This window comes from Penicillium subrubescens (assembly GCF_028828155.1).
Source record: "Penicillium subrubescens strain IBT 31985 chromosome Unknown utg000005l_segment0_segment0, whole genome shotgun sequence".
In the NCBI taxonomy this organism is placed as follows: domain Eukaryota; kingdom Fungi; phylum Ascomycota; class Eurotiomycetes; order Eurotiales; family Aspergillaceae; genus Penicillium; species Penicillium subrubescens.
Genome location: NW_026643155.1, coordinates 1,932,088 through 1,949,518, shown reverse-complemented (window position 1 = coordinate 1,949,518; position 17,431 = coordinate 1,932,088). Strand labels below are relative to the sequence as shown.

Genomic DNA, 17,431 nt, shown 5'->3' with positions numbered 1-17,431 from the left:
ACAAAGTTAGTCGTTTCGACCCTGGTCATGCCCTGAAGCATCATCATGCACAGAATAGGTAAGTCCCTCTGCCATGGCGATCGCCCCCTCCATATTGCCCTTGTTGTACAAAAACAGTCCTTGCAGAGCTGCTGCGCTTGTGCTCTTTGATCGGTCAGCTTTGTGACCTTGCTCGTCCTCAATCAAGCCAAGGTGATGAAGTCGATCGAGGAAAATCTTTTTGTTGGAGCCATCGGTATCGATATCTTCATAGAAGCGATCCCAAAGCCGGCCGACTTGGTAGCGCGTCACTTCTCCGAGACGCACCGTCATGTCTACGCGCCCCGGTCGGACTAGGGCCTCGTCCAGGCGCTCGACGTGATTGGTGGTGAGGAAGATAATGCGTTCCTCGGCGCTGGCAACGCCATCAAGCGCATTCAGCAGGCCCGAGAACGTGACGTTCGCGCCGCGATAACCGTCCGAGTCGGTTTGAACTCGGCGATTAGAGAAAGCGGCATCCACGTCCTCTAGCAGAACCAGAGTTCGGTTGGGAACAATGGTCAAGAGATGGTTGAGCCGGTCATCAGTCAAGCCACGCTCACTCAGGTTCAGAATCGCAATGTCGTAGTCCAGCTCACCCGCGAGCGCCTGAATAAATGAGCTTTTACCCGTACCTGGGGGTCCGTACAAGAGATATCCACGTCGGTAGGGGATACCACGGTCATGGTACCATGCAGAGCTTGAGATGAAATCTTGGACGTCATCCACAATGCGCTCCGAGACGCCCTCGTCAAGCACAACCGATTCGATAGGACGCTTGCGTCGCGGGTTGCCAAATGGTCTCCATTCTGTTCCCCAACTGTTGTAGATTGTCGTCTTCCCCTCGTGTGACTTTGCAGCGTATGCATGAGCTTCCTTAAAGAGATCCTCGAAGATGTGTCGTTGAGAGTAAAGGGTAGTCAGGGTTATGGTCTCCCAAGGCTTTCCAGTTTGAATGTCACGGGACTTGGATTCTCGCACTCGGTTCACGAAGACAAACGCGTTCTTATAGCGAAGGATATGCTTTCCAGGTCCTGGGACCAGCGAGAAATGCGTATGAATAGCTCCATTCGAGTGTTCCACCTTCGATGTCTGAATGGAGAGGTGGCGCATGCCGGGGGTCATTTTGTGGAGGAGGCGGTCGACGAAGCCGGTGCTATTTGCGGCCGCGCGGGTGGTATTGAGCTGCGATTGTTGGTATAGTGTCATCCAGTGGAGAAACCATGGGTATGAATCGTCCTTGATGCTGATCTCCACGTCCACCAGCATCCGGCGGCGCAACAGAGCTGCTCCATGGCGGACTCCCCTCTGCGCAAATGTCAAACCTGCGCCCAGAGCTCCGAGGCCGAAACCCTAGACAAGAAGAGATTGGTCAGCTCTAAATTTTATTGCGACGTCAACAAATATCGAGAAAGAGCCACATACAGCCGTGAACAAGGGATTACTCGTGACTTGCGACCACAGGCTGCCATCTCCCTTCTGTATCGCCTGCTGTACTGTCGCCTGTCCTAACGGAGGTGTCCCTGTCCTCTGCTGCAGAATCAAGTCTGTCGCAGACGGAGCAGCTGATGGCGCCACATTAGAAGCACCATTTGGCTCCATGCCGGCCGAATTGAGTTGAAGTTGTGGACGTCAAAATGTCCCATTGACGATGAGGGAACACCATCAGATATCGGAGTTACAACGGGCCGAGCAGCGTTGCCCCCCGGTTGCACAGCGGCAAGCCAGCCATGGAATGATCAACAGAACCCAGACTTGATGCTAGTCAGTAATTCGCCTACCTAGCTAGCCTAGGCCATTGGCACCCGATCATCGCCGATCTTGATTCCGAACTTGATCTAGAGCCGGATATGGGGTTCGCAGGATGCCGTCGGAGAGTCTCTCTATCCGATGCGGAGTTATCGGGCTTAGCCACTGATCGCATTTCCCTCCTCCGTCAGCTTACTTCTCCAATCACATAACTGGGACGCTGGCGTAGGGTCCGCGCGCTGTTCGATTCGAGAGGTGACTTGTGACTTGCTGCTCTTAAAGCATCCTAGATTCCCCCATCGATGAGGAGCTTTTTACAGCGCCCCCAGTTTTGTCAACCGACAAATCTTTGGCGCGTTTCCTCCTCCTCTGTGCGCAAGATGGGATCAACTACCACAGGCGTGCTGTATGCCTTGAGTGTCGCCAGCGCGCCGGCCAGACCTGCTCCAGAAGATGCTTCGGCGAAAAGTCACCATGCGAAATCGGGATTCAGAAACCCTTGGGAGTAAGTTGTCTCCCTAACAGACTCTCCTCTAGCATTTTATGTGAGACCAGTCGGCTGACCAGAGGATTTATACAGCTCATGGAAAGACATTAACTTGAAAATCCCAGCCGAAATTCTCATGTAAGCTCAATCGCGAGGTATTCCGACTATATGATCCGTCTGCTGACCCGTCTTGCTTTGCCATATAGGCGCCGCTTGACAGGCAAGGCGAACGTCCCCAATACGACCGCGCCGACTGTCCCCGTCCGCAAACCAGAATTCCTTCCGAGTCGAGAGACTCCCAATCTTCGGGCAACATGGCTCGGCCACGCCTGCTACTATGTCGAATTCCCTGGTGGTCTACGGGCGCTCTTTGATCCTGTTCTGGAAGAGCGTTGCGGACCGTACAACATGCTGGGTCCAAAGCGATTCACCGACGCACCATGCAAGATCAAGGACATTCCCATGATTGACGCGGTCTTCATTTCTCACAACCACTATGACCACCTTTCATATCCCGGAGTTACTGAGATCGCAAAGCGACACCCAAACTGCCACTTCTTTGTTCCATTGGGCGTGAAGGCCTGGTTCAAGAGGTGTGGCATTAGTCAGGTCACCGAGCTGGACTGGTGGGATGAGCGCGATATTACTTTGTCACCCACAGAGGAAAAGGAGGCCGCGGTTGAAGCTGTGGGAGATGCTGCTTCTACGGCAGTGGGGATCAAGGCACGGATTGGATTCCTGCCCAGCCAGCATGTTACCGCTCGTACTCCATTTGATCGGCATCAGACACTCTGGGGCTCTTGGACAATCGAGTCAGGGGGCAAGCACCTTTACTTCACAGGGTATGTCTAAACATCGAATTATGTCTTGGTGAGTACATTGACTGACTTGAACAACAGCGATACCGGATACCGCTCTATCCCTGAATTGCCTGAGGGGGAAGATGAAAATGATCCCAAGTACAATTTCCCCGTTTGCCCTGCTTTCAAGCAGATTGGCGAGTTCCGCGGGCCATTTGACCTGGGGTTGATCCCCATTGGTGCATATGCTCCGCGTCATATGTTCAGCTCGATGCACATCGATCCCCATGAGGCAGTGCATATTTTCCAAGAAACCAAGTGCAAGACGGCGCTGGGTATGCACTGGGGTACGTGGGTACTCACCGAGGAAGACGTGCTCGAACCACCCGAGAAACTCAAGACCGCACTCAAGCAATTTGGTCTGCCTGAGAAGGGCGTATTCGACGTCCTTGATATCGGAGAGAGCAGAGAATTTTGATCCGATGACTTCTGTGACATTCAATAGAGCATCACACTTACTGTACGATAGTTGAAGCACATAGGACGTGAATAGGGATCTACGGATAACAATCTACTTTAATCTATGATGATCTGCCATTCGCAGAAAATTCAGGTATTTCTATAGGATGGAGACCATCCAACCTGTCACCAGCTTTAATCTTTTATTTTAATCAACATCAGTAACTTCACCTTGCCTAGTGTGTTTATAGCGGGGAATCCTCAACTACTTAACGTAGTAGATCTGTTTGCCTAGTTTGTCCGGCCCGTTTGGGTTTAGTGTCAGGGAGCTCCCACTTTGGAAATTTGGGATGCGGGCGACCTTCAACGTGGATCCGAGTTGGCTCCTTTTCTGTGTCCATCGGGAGTGTTTCTTGTTCCATCTGCACCAAGTTCACTTTTTACCTTTCTCCGATCCCACACTAGACCCTCCGCCAATATGCAGGCTCCAGTGGTGGTGATGAGTACGTTGCCCCTCATTCCCGTTTATCTCCCTCCCGGCTGTTGCTAATGCCCGCCGAATAGACACCAATGCCGGCGACCGTCAGGTCGGTCGTCGTGCGCAGCTTTCCAACATTACTGCTGCTAAGACGTATGCGAGGCCCATTATCCATTCCGTTGCCTATATATCCCCTCCGGTGCTAATACATCCAACAGTGTCGCCGACATCATTCGGTCATGTCTCGGACCCAAGGCCATGCTGAAGATGCTGCTCGACCCAATGGGCGGCATTGTGCTGACCAACGACGGCCACGCCATTCTTCGTGAAATTGAAGTCTCGCACCCCGCTGCGAAGAGCATGATCGAGCTCAGCCGGACCCAGGACGAGGAGGTTGGAGACGGAACGACAACGGTCATCATCTTGGGTATGGATTTGGTCCCATTTAAGGGGATGGCATAGGAACGTTTGCTAATAACTTATTAGCCGGTGAAATGCTCGCCCAGGCCCTCCCCCAGCTCGAACGTAACATCCACCCCGTCGTCATCATCTCCGCCTTCAAGCGCGCCCTCGCCGACGCCCTCCAGATCATCGAGGAGGTTTCCGTACCCGTCGATATCCACGATGACAAGGCCATGTACACCCTTATCCAGTCATCCATCGGCACTAAGTTCGTCTCTCGGTGGTCGGACTTGATGTGCGGCTTGGCCCTCCATGCCGTCCGGACAGTCTCCTTCGATGTGGGTGGTGGCAAGCAGGAGGTGGATATCAAGCGGTACGCTCGTATCGAGAAGGTCCCCGGTGGCCAGATTGAGGATTCCGAGGTTATCGATGGTGTCATGGTCAACAAAGATATCACTCACCCCAAGATGCGGAGGAGAATCGAGAACCCCCGCATTCTGCTGCTCGATTGCCCCCTGGAGTACAAGAAGGGCGAGTCCCAGACCAACATTGAGGTGTCCAAGGAGGACGACTGGAACCGTATTCTGCAGATTGAGGAGGAGCAGGTGAAGCACATGTGCGAGGCCATTTTGGCTTTCAAGCCCGATGTTGTCATCACCGAGAAAGGTGTTTCCGGTAAGTCAAGCCCATGAACGGGTGCAATGAAAGTTTCGTCCTAACTTTAGGGCCACACTAGATCTTGCACAGCACTTCCTGATGAAGGCCAATGTCACCGCTCTCCGTCGTGTGCGAAAGACCGACAACAACCGTATCTCCCGTGCTACCGGTGCCACCATCGTCAACCGTGTCGATGACATCCAGGAGTCCGATATTGGTACCCGCTGCGGTCTGTTCGAGATTGAGAAGATTGGTGACGAGTATTTCACATTCATGCGCAAGTGCACGGCCCCGAAGGCCTGCACTATCCTCCTGCGCGGCCCCTCCAAGGATATTCTGAACGAGATCGAGCGCAACCTCCAGGACGCCATGGCCGTTGCCCGTAACGTCATCTTCCACCCCCGACTGTCGCCTGGTGGTGGTGCGATCGAGATGGCTGTCTCTGTGAAGCTTGGACAGTTGGCTCGCTCTGTCGAGGGTGTGCAGCAGTGGCCGTACAAGGCCGTTGCTGATGCCATGGAGGTTATCCCCCGGACATTGGCCCAGAACGCCGGTGCCAGCCCCATCCGCGTGCTTACCCGCCTCCGCGCTAAGCACGTTGAGGGCCACACCACCTGGGGTCTGGACGGCGAGTCTGGCAACCTGGTTGACATGAAGGAGTATGGTGTTTGGGAGCCTGAGGCTGTCAAGCTCCAGAGCATCAAGACCGCAGTTGAGGTATGCTATTTACAATGCCGCACTTATAAACACAGTATGCTAACTGCTTTTAGTCTGCATGCCTGCTTCTCCGTGTCGACGACATTTGCAGCGCCAAGTCGGCGCAACAGGCTGGCAACGTCGGTGGTGGCGAGGAGTAATAGACGAGCAAGATCAAAAAGAAAAAAAGACAACAGGAGACAATGATCCATGGACTTGAGGTCCGTACATATAATGCTACACGACTGCCTCTGGGGTGCTTCTTTTCTGTATGAATATCCTAGACCAAAATGAACTGTCATATGGGTATCTTCGTATAATATTGTACAAGTAGTAGTAGTTGCTATGATAGATCTCCAAACTAATCTTCAATCTTCACTTCAATCCTCATCATGAATAATCACACCAGGAACCTCCGCCGACGAATAACCCTCACAACCATCCGCCGTCGGATCCATATCCCGACTCGGAGGCAAAGGACCAGGACCCTTAAACAAAGACCTATCAACATCCATCCCCCCATTCCTAGTCCCATTCCCACCACCACCTTCGTTCTTCCCCCCACTCCTCGCCGCCCTCTTCTTCTCCCTCCTCCTCCGGTTCTTCTCCGTCTTCTCCTCATCCTTCCTCCTCGCCTCCTCCCTCTGTTTCTCCCACTCCGCATCCCCCTTCTCCTTATCCACCTCAGACTGCATCATCTTCAGACGCTCGTACTCGCGCCGCCGACTCGCCTTGTACACGTGGAACTCGCCGGAGCCCGCACCGGCCGACGAACCCTGCACGTTGGCGACGATTTCGGGAGGCGGGGCTAGCGAGGATGAGGTGCGCTCCTTGGGGGCGCCGGGGAGGCGGAGTTCCTTTGAGGGGTCTTTGAAGAGGGTTTCGATTTGGTTGGCGTGTTCGGAGACTGGGGTTATGGCGCGGCGTTTGGTGGGCCGTTTGCTGCGGGGGTCGGCACTTGTTGGGACTGATTCGGGGCCTGGTTCGGACATTGTGATTTTGTTGTTTGGTGGAGTGGTTGGTTTGGAGGATGTTGTAGAAGAAGTAGGGTGAGGTTGGCTGGTTGCGACGCCTTGTCTTGTTGTGGTAGATGTTGCGATTGGTGTAGTTTTGACTTGAGAGGTCCTGAAAAGATTCAGACCAAGATAGTCGAGGTATGGAGACTGATGAGCCTCAAGGATGCTCTTCGAAAGCAGGATTCAAAATGAAAATGCGATTGAGAGACGAAGGTAGTTTGGCATTGACGGAAGAAAAGACCGCGGCGAGCTCGGGGTCGAATTGCGACACGCTAACCGTTTTCGGATACATCAAGTATACCTGCTATGTTTAAACTGCTAATTATGCCAACTAGTTGACAAAAGGACATATAAAGAGGGTATACAGCTTCTTGATAGACTAATAATATGCTTTCTACTGGGTCAGAGGGTTAGTAAATTAATTTCACTTGGCAGTGGTGATGTTTAAGCTGTACTGATAGAGAATCCTACGGTCGCTACATCAGCAGGTTGACGGTGCTTTTGATCAACGGTATTTGGGCTAGCTGGAAGAATAATTAAAAATGAATCTGTCACTCCAAATATTTGGATATAGGCAATTGCATTTCAGGGAACTTTTGGTCTTGCTTATGTTAAGGTAATTCAAAAAGACAGATGCATGAGAATCTTGCTTTGGATAGCGCCGCAACTTGCCAGTCTACCCAGGATTGATTTAGATAGAGACATGAGAATAATCATCTATTCTGTTTTACTCAAATGCAAAGGCTACATCAATTACCTTAAAAACCTGCTTACATTTTCGGAGGAACTTGTACTTCTTTCTCTGTGAACCATCGTGTCCATTGTTGAGACTGGGGGTTACTTTAGCCAAAGAAACTAGGCAAGCTCCATTGCCTAAATGACTGATTGACTCCAAAGGCAATCAAATAATATCAAGAGGCTATTGTTCTTGCCTTGAACGATTCCTAGGCTGGAGCTCTTTCTCCTAATTCGTACGGGGATTTTTATTGGAAGCCCAGGGCTCAAGCTTGCCGGGGGGTGCGCTGCCTCCAGCCCTGGTGCCTCTGGCTCTTCTGCCTTTTCCTCTGCACCACCACCGCAGCGTTCAAGCCTCTCCTCTCTTCCCACTTCCACCACTTTTCCCCTTCCTCTCCCCCACCTTTCGCTTCTACACCGATTCCTTCCATCCTGAACTACGATCAAGTGGCTCTTGCTGGTGCTCTCTCAACCCCTTTTCTCTCCCAAACTCCTTTTCACAACTCCCCCGACTACGAACCCCACTTCACCATGCCTACTTATCGCATTGGTAAGATACCCTTTTTTCTTTTCACAAAATACCTCCAAGCCCCCATTGGTGTTTCTTTCTGGTTTCTTCGGCTACTCGCCTTAGCTACTTCAGGTCTACTACATCATTGCATCTCTAGACGCGTGAATGCACGCGATGTGGAGTCTTGATGCTCAAGCTGTCCATCACTTGGCCCGTGCCCCAAGAAACACACATCACCGATGACCTTGATACTTGACACTACTACATGATAAATTTTGTGGTCATTCAGAAAGCTGATTTCTTCTATAGAAGTAGCGCCAAGCAACCGTGCTGGTTGCAAAAACAAAGAATGCCAGGACCAGAAGATCAAGATCACCAAGGGTGAGATCCGGTTCGGCACCTGGGTCGAGACCGAGCAGTTCCAAAGCTGGAACTGGCGCCACTGGTGAGCTCATGATATGATCGAATCAACAGATATATTACAGAATTAATTGCTTCTAGGGGCTGTACTACTCCCCTCGTCCTCTCTCACCTCGTCAAGGCTGTCTTTGAGAAGGACAACTTGACTGGTGACGAGAACTTTGACAAAGTCGACGGCTACGAGGAACTCCCCGAGGTCTACCAGGAGACCGTCCGCGCCGCCCTCATCCAGGGCCATGTCGATGATGATGCCTGGAAGGGTGTAAGTACTTACAATTCATCTGACCTCACCTCTGTTGATGTTTCACTTTCGCTGACAGCCAATCTTAGGACCCTGAGTGCAATCGCCCTGGTATGCGTGGCTTCCGTGTCGCCAAGAAGAAGGCGGCTGCTAAGAAGGCTGTTCGTGATCCATGAATCCTTGAGGCTTTATCGAGACTTATACTGACACGGCCATAGGCGACTGATGACGAGGCCGAGGAGACCAAGCCTGAGGCCACCAAGGAGGCCAATGATGAGCCCAAGAAGGATGGTGCCACCAAAGACGAAGGTGCCAAGCCTGCAAAGGAGGTGAAGAAGGCTTCTCGTGCCAAGAACAAGGCCGCCGATGAGAAAGCCACCAAGAAGGCTGGTGACAAGGTCGATGTCAAGGCTGATGAGAACGGCACCCAGGAGGAACAGAAGCCCGCCAAAGCTAAGAGAGCTTCTCGTGCCAATAAGGCCGCGACTGATGTCGCCGCTGAGAAGAAGACTGCTGAGCCTGCCACCAAGGCGAAGCGGACTAGTCCTCGTGGTAAGGCCGCTACTAAGCAGGCCGCCGATAAGGAGGCCACAGACGCTGAGACTCAGCCTGCCAAGCGTCGTGGTCGTCCTGCCAAATCTGCCGCTGCCGCTGAGACATCGACCAAGCCTGCTGCAAATGGCACCAAACGCAAAGGCTCGGATGACAACGAGCAGGATGAGACTGCTCAGAAGCCCAAGCGCACCCGCAAGAACGCTCCGGCTGCTGAGAAGAAGACTGAGGAAGCCGCTCCCGAGAAGCCCAAGCGTGGCCGCAAGACGGCTGCAGTCGCGGAGGAGACCGAGGCTCAGGAGGCTGCCCCTGAGAAGCCCAAGCGGGGCCGCAAGAAGGCCACCAAGGAGTAAACACTCTCCGTCTTCCTGCCTGGTCATCGGTCGATATCAACTGAAGCTTGTACCTATCTCAACCAGGCTGAACATGGTTCGATGCTGTCTTTGCTTTGTCTGATTTCCTGCACATGATATGAACGTCTTTTTTCCAGGGTGCTGATTGTTCTGGGGCGTCTCGGCGGTTGTTTAATTTCTACGTTCATGGGTGATTTGTGTTTCGAGTTTTGATTTTTGTTTTCTGATCTTTTTTCTGCTTCGCGTTTAATCCATGGCTGGTGAGAGATGATGTCATGGAAACTTTGTATCAATATTTCGAACTTTGTCTTATCACACCCGACGACTGCAATTTTAACTGCAATGGATATTTTTCACCTGGATTCCTTCTTGAACGTCTTGCTTAAGACCGTAAATGGGGCTTTGCTATCATACTACATGGTCTCCCATGCTTGAATATTACCATGGACGGACGAAGCGCGATTGAGAGTAGTGTGATCCAGATTTGGTGAACATCAAATCGTCATTTTGTCGGATGATACATCTGACAATGGATGAATCCTCGCTTACAGGCTTCATATGTTCCTGTCCGCGTACTCGTGTATGAAATGGCACCATGGAACCCATTCCTTCAATCCCATAATGATCCAGTCATACAAGTTCCTTGCACCTCAGTGGACACCATCGGTAACACTTGCATAGCCCACCTATATAGGAAGCAATCTATTTTCAAGCCTCCCATCCCAATCCCGACATCTATTTCAGAAGCTTGACATATTTCAGCAAATCAACCGTAGCCAAAGCATCAACAGCTTTAATAGCAGCCGCAAAATACGGAATCTCCACTCCATTATAGTCACAACTATGACCCTTCACACCAATCGTGACATCGCCGCTATCTCCATCCCCCCAGACAAACTCCCGAATCAGCATGGACTCGTCGACGTTGCCGAGGATGACTGCCGTGGTGTTTTCTTGTTGAAGCATCAGGTTTGGGATATCGACGTATCCTAGCTTTGAGCCGCCTAGGGTGAGGTTGAAGATGACATGGCCCTTGGGAAGTAAGTAAGGGTTCTAGCATTTTTTTTTTCTGAAAATCTTCGTGCGGGGGGAATAGGGCATACCATTTCGACGATGAACGGGGTTGGATTCTTCAGAGCGATTGTGGCGTTGAAGTTGAATCCATTGACGGGTGGATTCATGAGATCCAGACTTGTGATGTTGAATGCACCTTGTGAGTTGACGAAGTCTGCAAGACAATGTTAGGATGTATAGCGAAGCTCGATGGGGTATCATCGCGTACCGGTAACATTGTAGCCTGTGTCAATTGTCAGCATCAACAGTATCTCTGATCTCTCAAGGAGCTGCCAAATCTTACCATTCATGTTCATCGTCTTATGAATATTCAAGTGAGCAGTCGGAAGCGCACCAAATTTCAAGTCCGGGTCACCAGTCACCAAAACACCAAAGCTCTGATTCGTAGCCGCCGCAACAGCCAGCTTCGAGAGACACTCAACACACGACAAGTCAAGATCTTGATCAATGTTCAGATCTGCGCCATTACTAAAATCAATTTGAGGCACCGGGAACACGGCGAATTCCTCGTTGGTGTCTGGGACTCGAATGCTTGCATTGAACGCCGTCAAGTGCCCACTGCCACTAAACCCACCGCCCATATTGAGCTTCTTTGACTGGCTGACGTGGAAGGATGTAGGTCGCGGGTTGGTGATGGCGAGTCCCTCGTAGTCGAATTTGTAGTCGTTAATATAGTCGTTGGCAAAGTGAGGGATTCCCACGTAGACACTGTTGGCATTAGCACCTGTACTCATGAACATGTACCTGATGGCATAGCTTACAGTGGAAGAACAACCACGAGAACAATGCAGCAAAGCACTATCAAATAAATCCACCATCTTCTTTTCATATGTGTCTTGAATCGTTGCCATACTGTCGGCTTTTTGGCTGGTGTCTCGGTCGTACCATTCGTATCTGAGCCGGAGCTGTCTTCAAGATCGGATTTTGACATCTTTCATCCAAATAGCCACTTTTCCGTCCTTCTTCAGTTATTGTCCAGCTCAGAATCACTTTGAGATACCCTGAAGAATGTTCAACAAGATTCATTCAAAGAATAGACCCGAAATGTCACCAGCAAGACAGACACCCCTTCCCATCGTATTGCAATTTGCGACGTCCAAATTGTGGGGAAGAAGACGAGTGGAAATTCCCCGACTGGACTATAAGAATTATTCCGGGGCGCACTCCAGCTTTTTGAATCAGCCAGGGTCGCAATGATGCCCCGTGGGGGCGCTAGCTGATGTCAATCACAGATCCAATTCACATGTGAAGCCCAAACCCCGTTATTTAGGGCTGCGTATTCGGCTTCCGAATACGCAGCCGCAGATCGATCGGCGTCAAAACGCACTAGAAGGGGAAATGGTCCGGAATGTTGATCTTCTATCCAAGATTGGTAACAGACACGCGAGAAGGACGTTGCTTTCGTAATATTTGGCTATTGGACTGTGACATCAAGATCATCTCTACGCTTAATTAGGTGGCGATGGTGGTTGTTTAATGTTGATCTTCGTGGATGTACGGGAGGTTAGATTTCACTACCTGGTCGAAAGTACTGGATGGATCACAATTCATGCGCATGATTTGCTCTCTCCTTTTTTGCCTTTTCACTATATAAACTTGTCAAATAATAACCTGTTGCCAGTATCAAAAAAAAAACCGTGCTCCCGCCGCCTAGGAGTGTGCCCGGCCGTACGTGGAGCTCGAAGCGTCAACACTGGCCCAGTATTTTTTTCTTCCTTTGTTTGCCCCCTCATAATATAGTAACGTATGAAGATCGAAACGCTTCCAGAACGTATTGTTTTTCAGAAATCATCAATACCCCGTTGGCGAATCTGATCGCGAGGATTAGCGTATCTCTCAGGGTTTTTGCGGTTAAATTCAGAACGCATCTGTGTCACAGAACTGTAGAGATCGTTTCTGTCCCTCATGATCTCCCAGAAACGCTGCGGGCATTGGTAATAGATCAAGTCCTGTGTATCTGCGATGAACTTGATCAGCCAACCCTGGAGATGGTCGGTCCAGTGAGAGTCTTTGAAAGCCATGGCAGTCACTCCAAGCATGGGCTCTAGCTGAGACAGGCCCGGGTACGAATTCCAGGCGGCCTGTAGCTTGAATGTTATCTTTTCCACGAGATCAACCATGTTCAGGTGGCGGGCGTAGTAATAGAGACACCCAAGTTGGATTATCTGTTCATGAAGTTCTTCTGAATTTGTGACACCCTGAAGCTGGAACTGCCGATGTATACCGAGACAGTCACCAATCTCAAACGCCTCGGCTTCTTCACAGGTGCTCGGTCGTGCGTTGGAAACCTTCAACAGCTGGGGAGAGAATTCCGAAGTGTTTAGGAAGGAGATCAACTTTCCCAACTCGGGGTCTTCGATGGTGCAAACGTCGCGGAGTATAGCTAACAATTGTTGTGAGCTCTCCTTTTCGAGGAGAATATGCTCGATCATGGCCGAGAGAGTCCAGGTTCTTTCGAAAAGCGTGTTCTGGAGATCGACTAGAGCATTGTTGATGTCTTCAGTCGGTTCTTTCTCCATCTTTGTCTGGGAATCCTGCGCCGGTAGCGTGCCGGGTGCCGATTTCCTCTTTCCGAGACGCGAGCCCCTGACCTTTTCGTGCTTCCCAGCGTGGAGACTTTGGAACTGTTTGTTCTCTCCTGGGAAAGTCAGGGATCTCGGGCTCTCCATATTCTGACCAGAGGACTCAGCCAGGGCCCGAGATGCCGAAAATGAGCTTGTCAAGGCTTGCAGCTTGCTCGGGGGCTCTCCTTCCAGCTCCGCTGCATCAATCTCATCTTCTGAGTTGCTGTCACTTTCCTCCCGATTGCCACCGCTGAAAATAGAAATCCCGCGGGTTATCTCCTCGAAGCCATCGGGTAGTATTAGGCCAAGTCCTTTGATCCGTTTGCCTTTCTCCAGCAACTCCTTCTTAGCCATGCTTCGCCAGAAATCCATGCCTGGCTTTTTGTCGGCAATCTTGACCAGTTCCCGGTATATCTTGATGTCCTTTCTATAATCCCGTCCTTCAATCTTTCGTGTGAAGATGCCAGGAATCTTGCTTCCGAGGACGAAGAAATCCGAGATGCAAATCCAGCGACTAAAAGCCTTGTTAGCTAGACGTCCTCAAACATGACAGTATCATCAAGCACCACAAGGCAAGCAAGGTAAAGGATCATGTATAGGTATTCCGGTTTTGCCTGAGAGTATGTCCCAAAAGACGTTTCGAAAGACGTCTCGAAAGAGGGCTGAAAGAGGATGCGTATCCGGAAGCATTGAATGGAATGTCTGACTTACTATAAGTTCCTGCCTGGGAAATAGATCGGGTATACTCGCTCCTCCAGCGGCGTTTTCCACTCGCCCGATACTGGTTTCGCAGTGTTGGGGCGCCTACTGAGACCAGGTACATCCTCAAAGTCATCGGTAAGGCGCACCCCAATCCAGATATCGGTCTTGTGATCGCGTGCGCTGTTCTTAAACCGGACAATGAAGGTATCACCGGGGTTGATCTCCGTGGTCGCTTTGACGTGCTCAAGGTCCGTCGTCAGAGGGGCGTAGCGGGTCATATTGATTGGCCGGATTGAGCTTGGATTGGCTGTGGAAAGAGGAAGTTGTGACATGATGAACGCCGATCTTCTCGTATACAATGCTTGATCTGTAGTGCGAAAGTTAATAGACGTCGGTGCAAAACCAAGGAAATGCCGTGCAAGTCCTATCAACCTTTGGGCACACCCTCAGCCTGTGGAGCCTGGCCCGATCGAAGGAAAAGACTCACCTTGGTCTATCCCGAAATTTCGAAGTAAGAGGTTTCGAAGTCTGGTTGGAAAGGTGGGTTCGGAGATGTAATGGAGAGATTGGGAAAAGAAGTCCGCAGATGCTAGCCGGAGAATACCTTGTAGGGTAATTCTTCCAGGCTTTGAGCTTCCGGCGGAAGGAATGAGGTGCAGTTTGGCGGAGGCTCTCGGGCGACTCTTTCCTGTTTCGAAAGATGTTTGTCCGCACGTGATTTTGAACGTGCTGGATATCGTTCAGAAAGAGATGTCGGGATTAGGAGGGGAAGAGATTGAGAAGAGAGACACCTGTGGGCAAAGTAAGAGGAACGAGATTGTGATCAGGTAGTTTAGAAAGAGCGCGGTCAGAAAAGAGGATCAGTGACGGGTGAATTTGTGTAACTGAGGTATGAGGATCTTTGCGGTGGAAATTTTAGCAAAATATCAACCAGAGAATTTGATCAGAACGTACCTGAACGAGGAATGGGTGAGACGGAGGGAAGAGAATTGTCGAGGTCGATATCAGAGATTGGAGAAAAGAGAAAGACGTGATGTGAATGTTTCAAAGTGAGTATCGGCCGGGAGAGAATCCAGTAAAGAACAAATGAGATAGGTAGAGTTCGATTCCGTTGCTGATGAATAGTGTTGATACGACAAGAGCTATACGAGACTCTTAAGCAAGCCAGGGTATTAGTTTCTCAGGACGGATAAGTGTAGGTATCCAGAATTGTGAAGAAGAAGCATCTGGCTTTATCGAGTCGAGGGTTTCCGTGTATGAAAGAGACTGTGACAGGCTTGGTGGAGGTAGAAAGGAATAGGAGGTGACGTTTAACAGAGATTGATGGCAAACACGGGCTTCAACGGGTGTGATATAAGTGCTCTGGGTACTTTAAAAGACGTAACTCTAGGCTAAGTAAAGATCGTCTCAGAATTATAAAAATCTTCCAAGGACTGTCGTGCTCAGGGTACTGGTGTATGGAGAGGTTTGAATGTCAGATGATAGGAAAACTGAGCAAAAGGAGAAGATTGCCACATCAGAAGAAGCATTATCACGAGCAGCTGCAAGGTACTAGCTGATATATGGTCATGCTATAAATGGTAACGATAGAAGAGCAGGCTCCAGGCCGGAATTCTGCTTGTGTGGTGCTGTGGGCAAGGTAGTTCTGATGCCGGATCATGGATCATTGAAAGGTTTATGAATCATAGAATCTCATCATACTTCAATTTTTGACTCGCTGAGGGAGTTTTTCCTATTAAAAGCAGTGAGATTGCGTGATCAACGCTTCAATGAGAATATTGGCTTCTATGTCCATGTCTCGAGATCTCATACCTCTATGAAGGCACTTCTTTCACCCAAATATAATCGGTCTACACGATACAAACATCGAGGACTTCTACTATGATTACGAAGGAAACGACTGAGGTGGCCGGATTTCTCATTTCCTATTTCTCAATCATCATGGGGCATACAGCCCAAAAGCAACACACGGTGACCGGTCACCATGCACTTAATGAGTGGAGACATAATGTCGACAAATTGAACAAAGCGCAGAACGCAGACGCAGAACGCGTGCAGAAAGTCACTAGAAATGCTGTTGAGATTCGACGAATCGAATCAAGGAGTGAGCGTATCAAACAATTTCAAGTCACCATACGCCAGGGAGCATCAATTAAAAATGATAAGGGGGTGGTTCATTCAAACCATCAAATGGCGGCCAACCTCGAAAGAAGCGAAGAAGTCGATTTTGCTGTCAAAGCAGAATCCTGAACTGGTTCAAAATCAAAAATCGCAGTCAGATAAAGCCATTATGGTTGAAATCAGCATGCCTCCCAAAATCAATTTCAAAATCGAAGTCGCTTGAACTGAGACAACAATACAGGCGATGAGACGACCGGTTAGAACAACCCACGGTTCCGCTTGGGGCTAGAAAAGGAATATTGTAAGCATCCATGAGCCAGGTTTGCAACAGTGACGGGTGTAAACGATCAAGAGACGAACAGACCAAAGGGCAAGAAAACAAGAAGACGGGACAGAAGGATCCTACCGGATCTCCACGAGGTCGTCCATGTGGTTGCACATTGCCACAAACAGATCAAAAAACAACTTGCCACCCATCTCCATTTCCATCTGCATGGTTCCACTTCTCTTAAAAGTCCTGCGAGTACGGATGATGAGAGCCAGGTAGTGAGCGCGCAATCGAGACTCCGTGTCCGGTGTATTGTCATAGGCGTACCGAGCAGATCGCAAGATCACGTCGGCTGGAATACCCATTTGAAGCCCCTGCTTTCTGAGGGCAAGGCGCTTCAGACCTTCCAGGCCGTACTTCTCGGCAACGCAGTAGACGACCGTATCACGGAGCACAACATCTCCTACGCCAGGGTGGAAGATAGTTGCCTCGCTCGATCCGCGGCCTCCATTGTTACTGTTATCCTGTGCATTCTCGAGGTGCCAAGAGTCTCGACGCTTGCCATGTAGCAGGCGCGGATAGTAGTCGCCCTTGTACAGATACTCCAGAACACAAGACAGGATTTCAGGCTCCCTATTTAGTTCGTAAGCTTGGGTCCTGCAAAAAGATCATAGTCGCTCTTACTCGTCAGGCAAAGCAAGTTGCTTTGCACCGTCTTCCAGGAATTTTTCCTTCAAAGCAGTGCGAAAGAACGGCGAGATGGACAAGACATCCTCGTGGGCAGCAAACAGACGCTGATCCTGGCCAACCATCATGGTGATGATGGCGCTGGTAAGAGGGCTGCAACGAATGATCTGTTAGCCTGGCTTTGATACAACACTGTGCTATCCGAAATTTACCACCTTGGCGCTGACGAGGTTTCGCCTTTGTCCATGCTCTCCCGCATCTTGTCTTTCGCTTGCTCATCGTATTTCTTCCTGGAAGGCTTGACGGTCTTCCCCGCCCGGTTCTTCGAAGAAAAGGAACGTTTAAACATCGTGAATACAACGGTGTGTGTTCGATTCGAATAGCTACGAAGCGTTGGAGGAATCCTGAACGATCAGAAGGAGCGATACGAGTTGGTCAAAA

General features: G+C 50.3%; 9 protein-coding genes across 9 annotated transcripts; 4 read left to right on the top strand and 5 right to left on the bottom strand.

Annotated features, from left to right (window-relative positions):
• Window positions 1-6: 6 nt before the first annotated feature.
• Window positions 7-1,620, bottom strand: N7473_007226 (bifunctional AAA family ATPase chaperone/translocase BCS1; the record flags this gene model as incomplete). Its single annotated transcript, XM_057153166.1, has 2 exons — window positions 7-1,371; window positions 1,444-1,620. 2 exons carry the CDS (start codon window positions 1,618-1,620, stop codon window positions 7-9), a joined length of 1,542 nt encoding a protein of 513 aa, XP_057007504.1.
• Window positions 1,621-2,069: 449 nt separating this feature from the next.
• Window positions 2,070-3,532, top strand: N7473_007225 (uncharacterized protein; the record flags this gene model as incomplete). Its single annotated transcript, XM_057153165.1, has 4 exons — window positions 2,070-2,272; window positions 2,348-2,392; window positions 2,461-3,096; window positions 3,154-3,532. 4 exons carry the CDS (start codon window positions 2,070-2,072, stop codon window positions 3,530-3,532), a joined length of 1,263 nt encoding a protein of 420 aa, XP_057007503.1.
• Window positions 3,533-3,991: 459 nt separating this feature from the next.
• Window positions 3,992-5,907, top strand: N7473_007224 (chaperonin-containing T-complex subunit CCT3; the record flags this gene model as incomplete). The annotated part of the gene is made up of 6 exons (XM_057153164.1): window positions 3,992-4,016; window positions 4,078-4,144; window positions 4,210-4,418; window positions 4,478-5,068; window positions 5,130-5,767; window positions 5,821-5,907. The coding sequence occupies 6 exons, from the start codon at window positions 3,992-3,994 to the stop codon at window positions 5,905-5,907; spliced, it is 1,617 nt and encodes a 538-aa protein (XP_057007502.1).
• A 219-nt stretch (window positions 5,908-6,126) lies between these two features.
• Window positions 6,127-6,738, bottom strand: N7473_007223 (PRKRIP1 family protein; the record flags this gene model as incomplete). The annotated part of the gene is made up of 1 exon (XM_057153163.1): window positions 6,127-6,738. The coding sequence occupies one exon, from the start codon at window positions 6,736-6,738 to the stop codon at window positions 6,127-6,129; it is 612 nt and encodes a 203-aa protein (XP_057007501.1).
• A 1,290-nt stretch (window positions 6,739-8,028) lies between these two features.
• Window positions 8,029-9,574, top strand: N7473_007222 (PARP-type zinc finger-containing protein; the record flags this gene model as incomplete). Its single annotated transcript, XM_057153162.1, has 5 exons — window positions 8,029-8,047; window positions 8,318-8,453; window positions 8,510-8,690; window positions 8,759-8,830; window positions 8,888-9,574. The coding sequence occupies 5 exons, from the start codon at window positions 8,029-8,031 to the stop codon at window positions 9,572-9,574; spliced, it is 1,095 nt and encodes a 364-aa protein (XP_057007500.1).
• Window positions 9,575-10,309: 735 nt separating this feature from the next.
• N7473_007221 (DUF3712 domain-containing protein) lies at window positions 10,310-11,579 on the bottom strand (the record flags this gene model as incomplete). Its single annotated transcript, XM_057153161.1, has 4 exons — window positions 10,310-10,606; window positions 10,678-10,802; window positions 10,857-11,356; window positions 11,410-11,579. 4 exons carry the CDS (start codon window positions 11,577-11,579, stop codon window positions 10,310-10,312), a joined length of 1,092 nt encoding a protein of 363 aa, XP_057007499.1.
• An 850-nt stretch (window positions 11,580-12,429) lies between these two features.
• N7473_007220 (uncharacterized protein) lies at window positions 12,430-14,192 on the bottom strand (the record flags this gene model as incomplete). Its single annotated transcript, XM_057153160.1, has 2 exons — window positions 12,430-13,726; window positions 13,924-14,192. 2 exons carry the CDS (start codon window positions 14,190-14,192, stop codon window positions 12,430-12,432), a joined length of 1,566 nt encoding a protein of 521 aa, XP_057007498.1.
• Window positions 14,193-15,855: 1,663 nt separating this feature from the next.
• On the top strand, window positions 15,856-16,164 carry N7473_007219 (uncharacterized protein; the record flags this gene model as incomplete). Its single annotated transcript, XM_057153159.1, has 1 exon — window positions 15,856-16,164. One exon carries the CDS (start codon window positions 15,856-15,858, stop codon window positions 16,162-16,164), a length of 309 nt encoding a protein of 102 aa, XP_057007497.1.
• Window positions 16,165-16,437: 273 nt separating this feature from the next.
• Window positions 16,438-17,339, bottom strand: N7473_007218 (BTB/POZ domain-containing protein; the record flags this gene model as incomplete). The annotated part of the gene is made up of 3 exons (XM_057153158.1): window positions 16,438-16,936; window positions 16,988-17,143; window positions 17,206-17,339. The coding sequence occupies 3 exons, from the start codon at window positions 17,337-17,339 to the stop codon at window positions 16,438-16,440; spliced, it is 789 nt and encodes a 262-aa protein (XP_057007496.1).
• Between the last annotated feature and the right edge of the window lie 92 nt (window positions 17,340-17,431).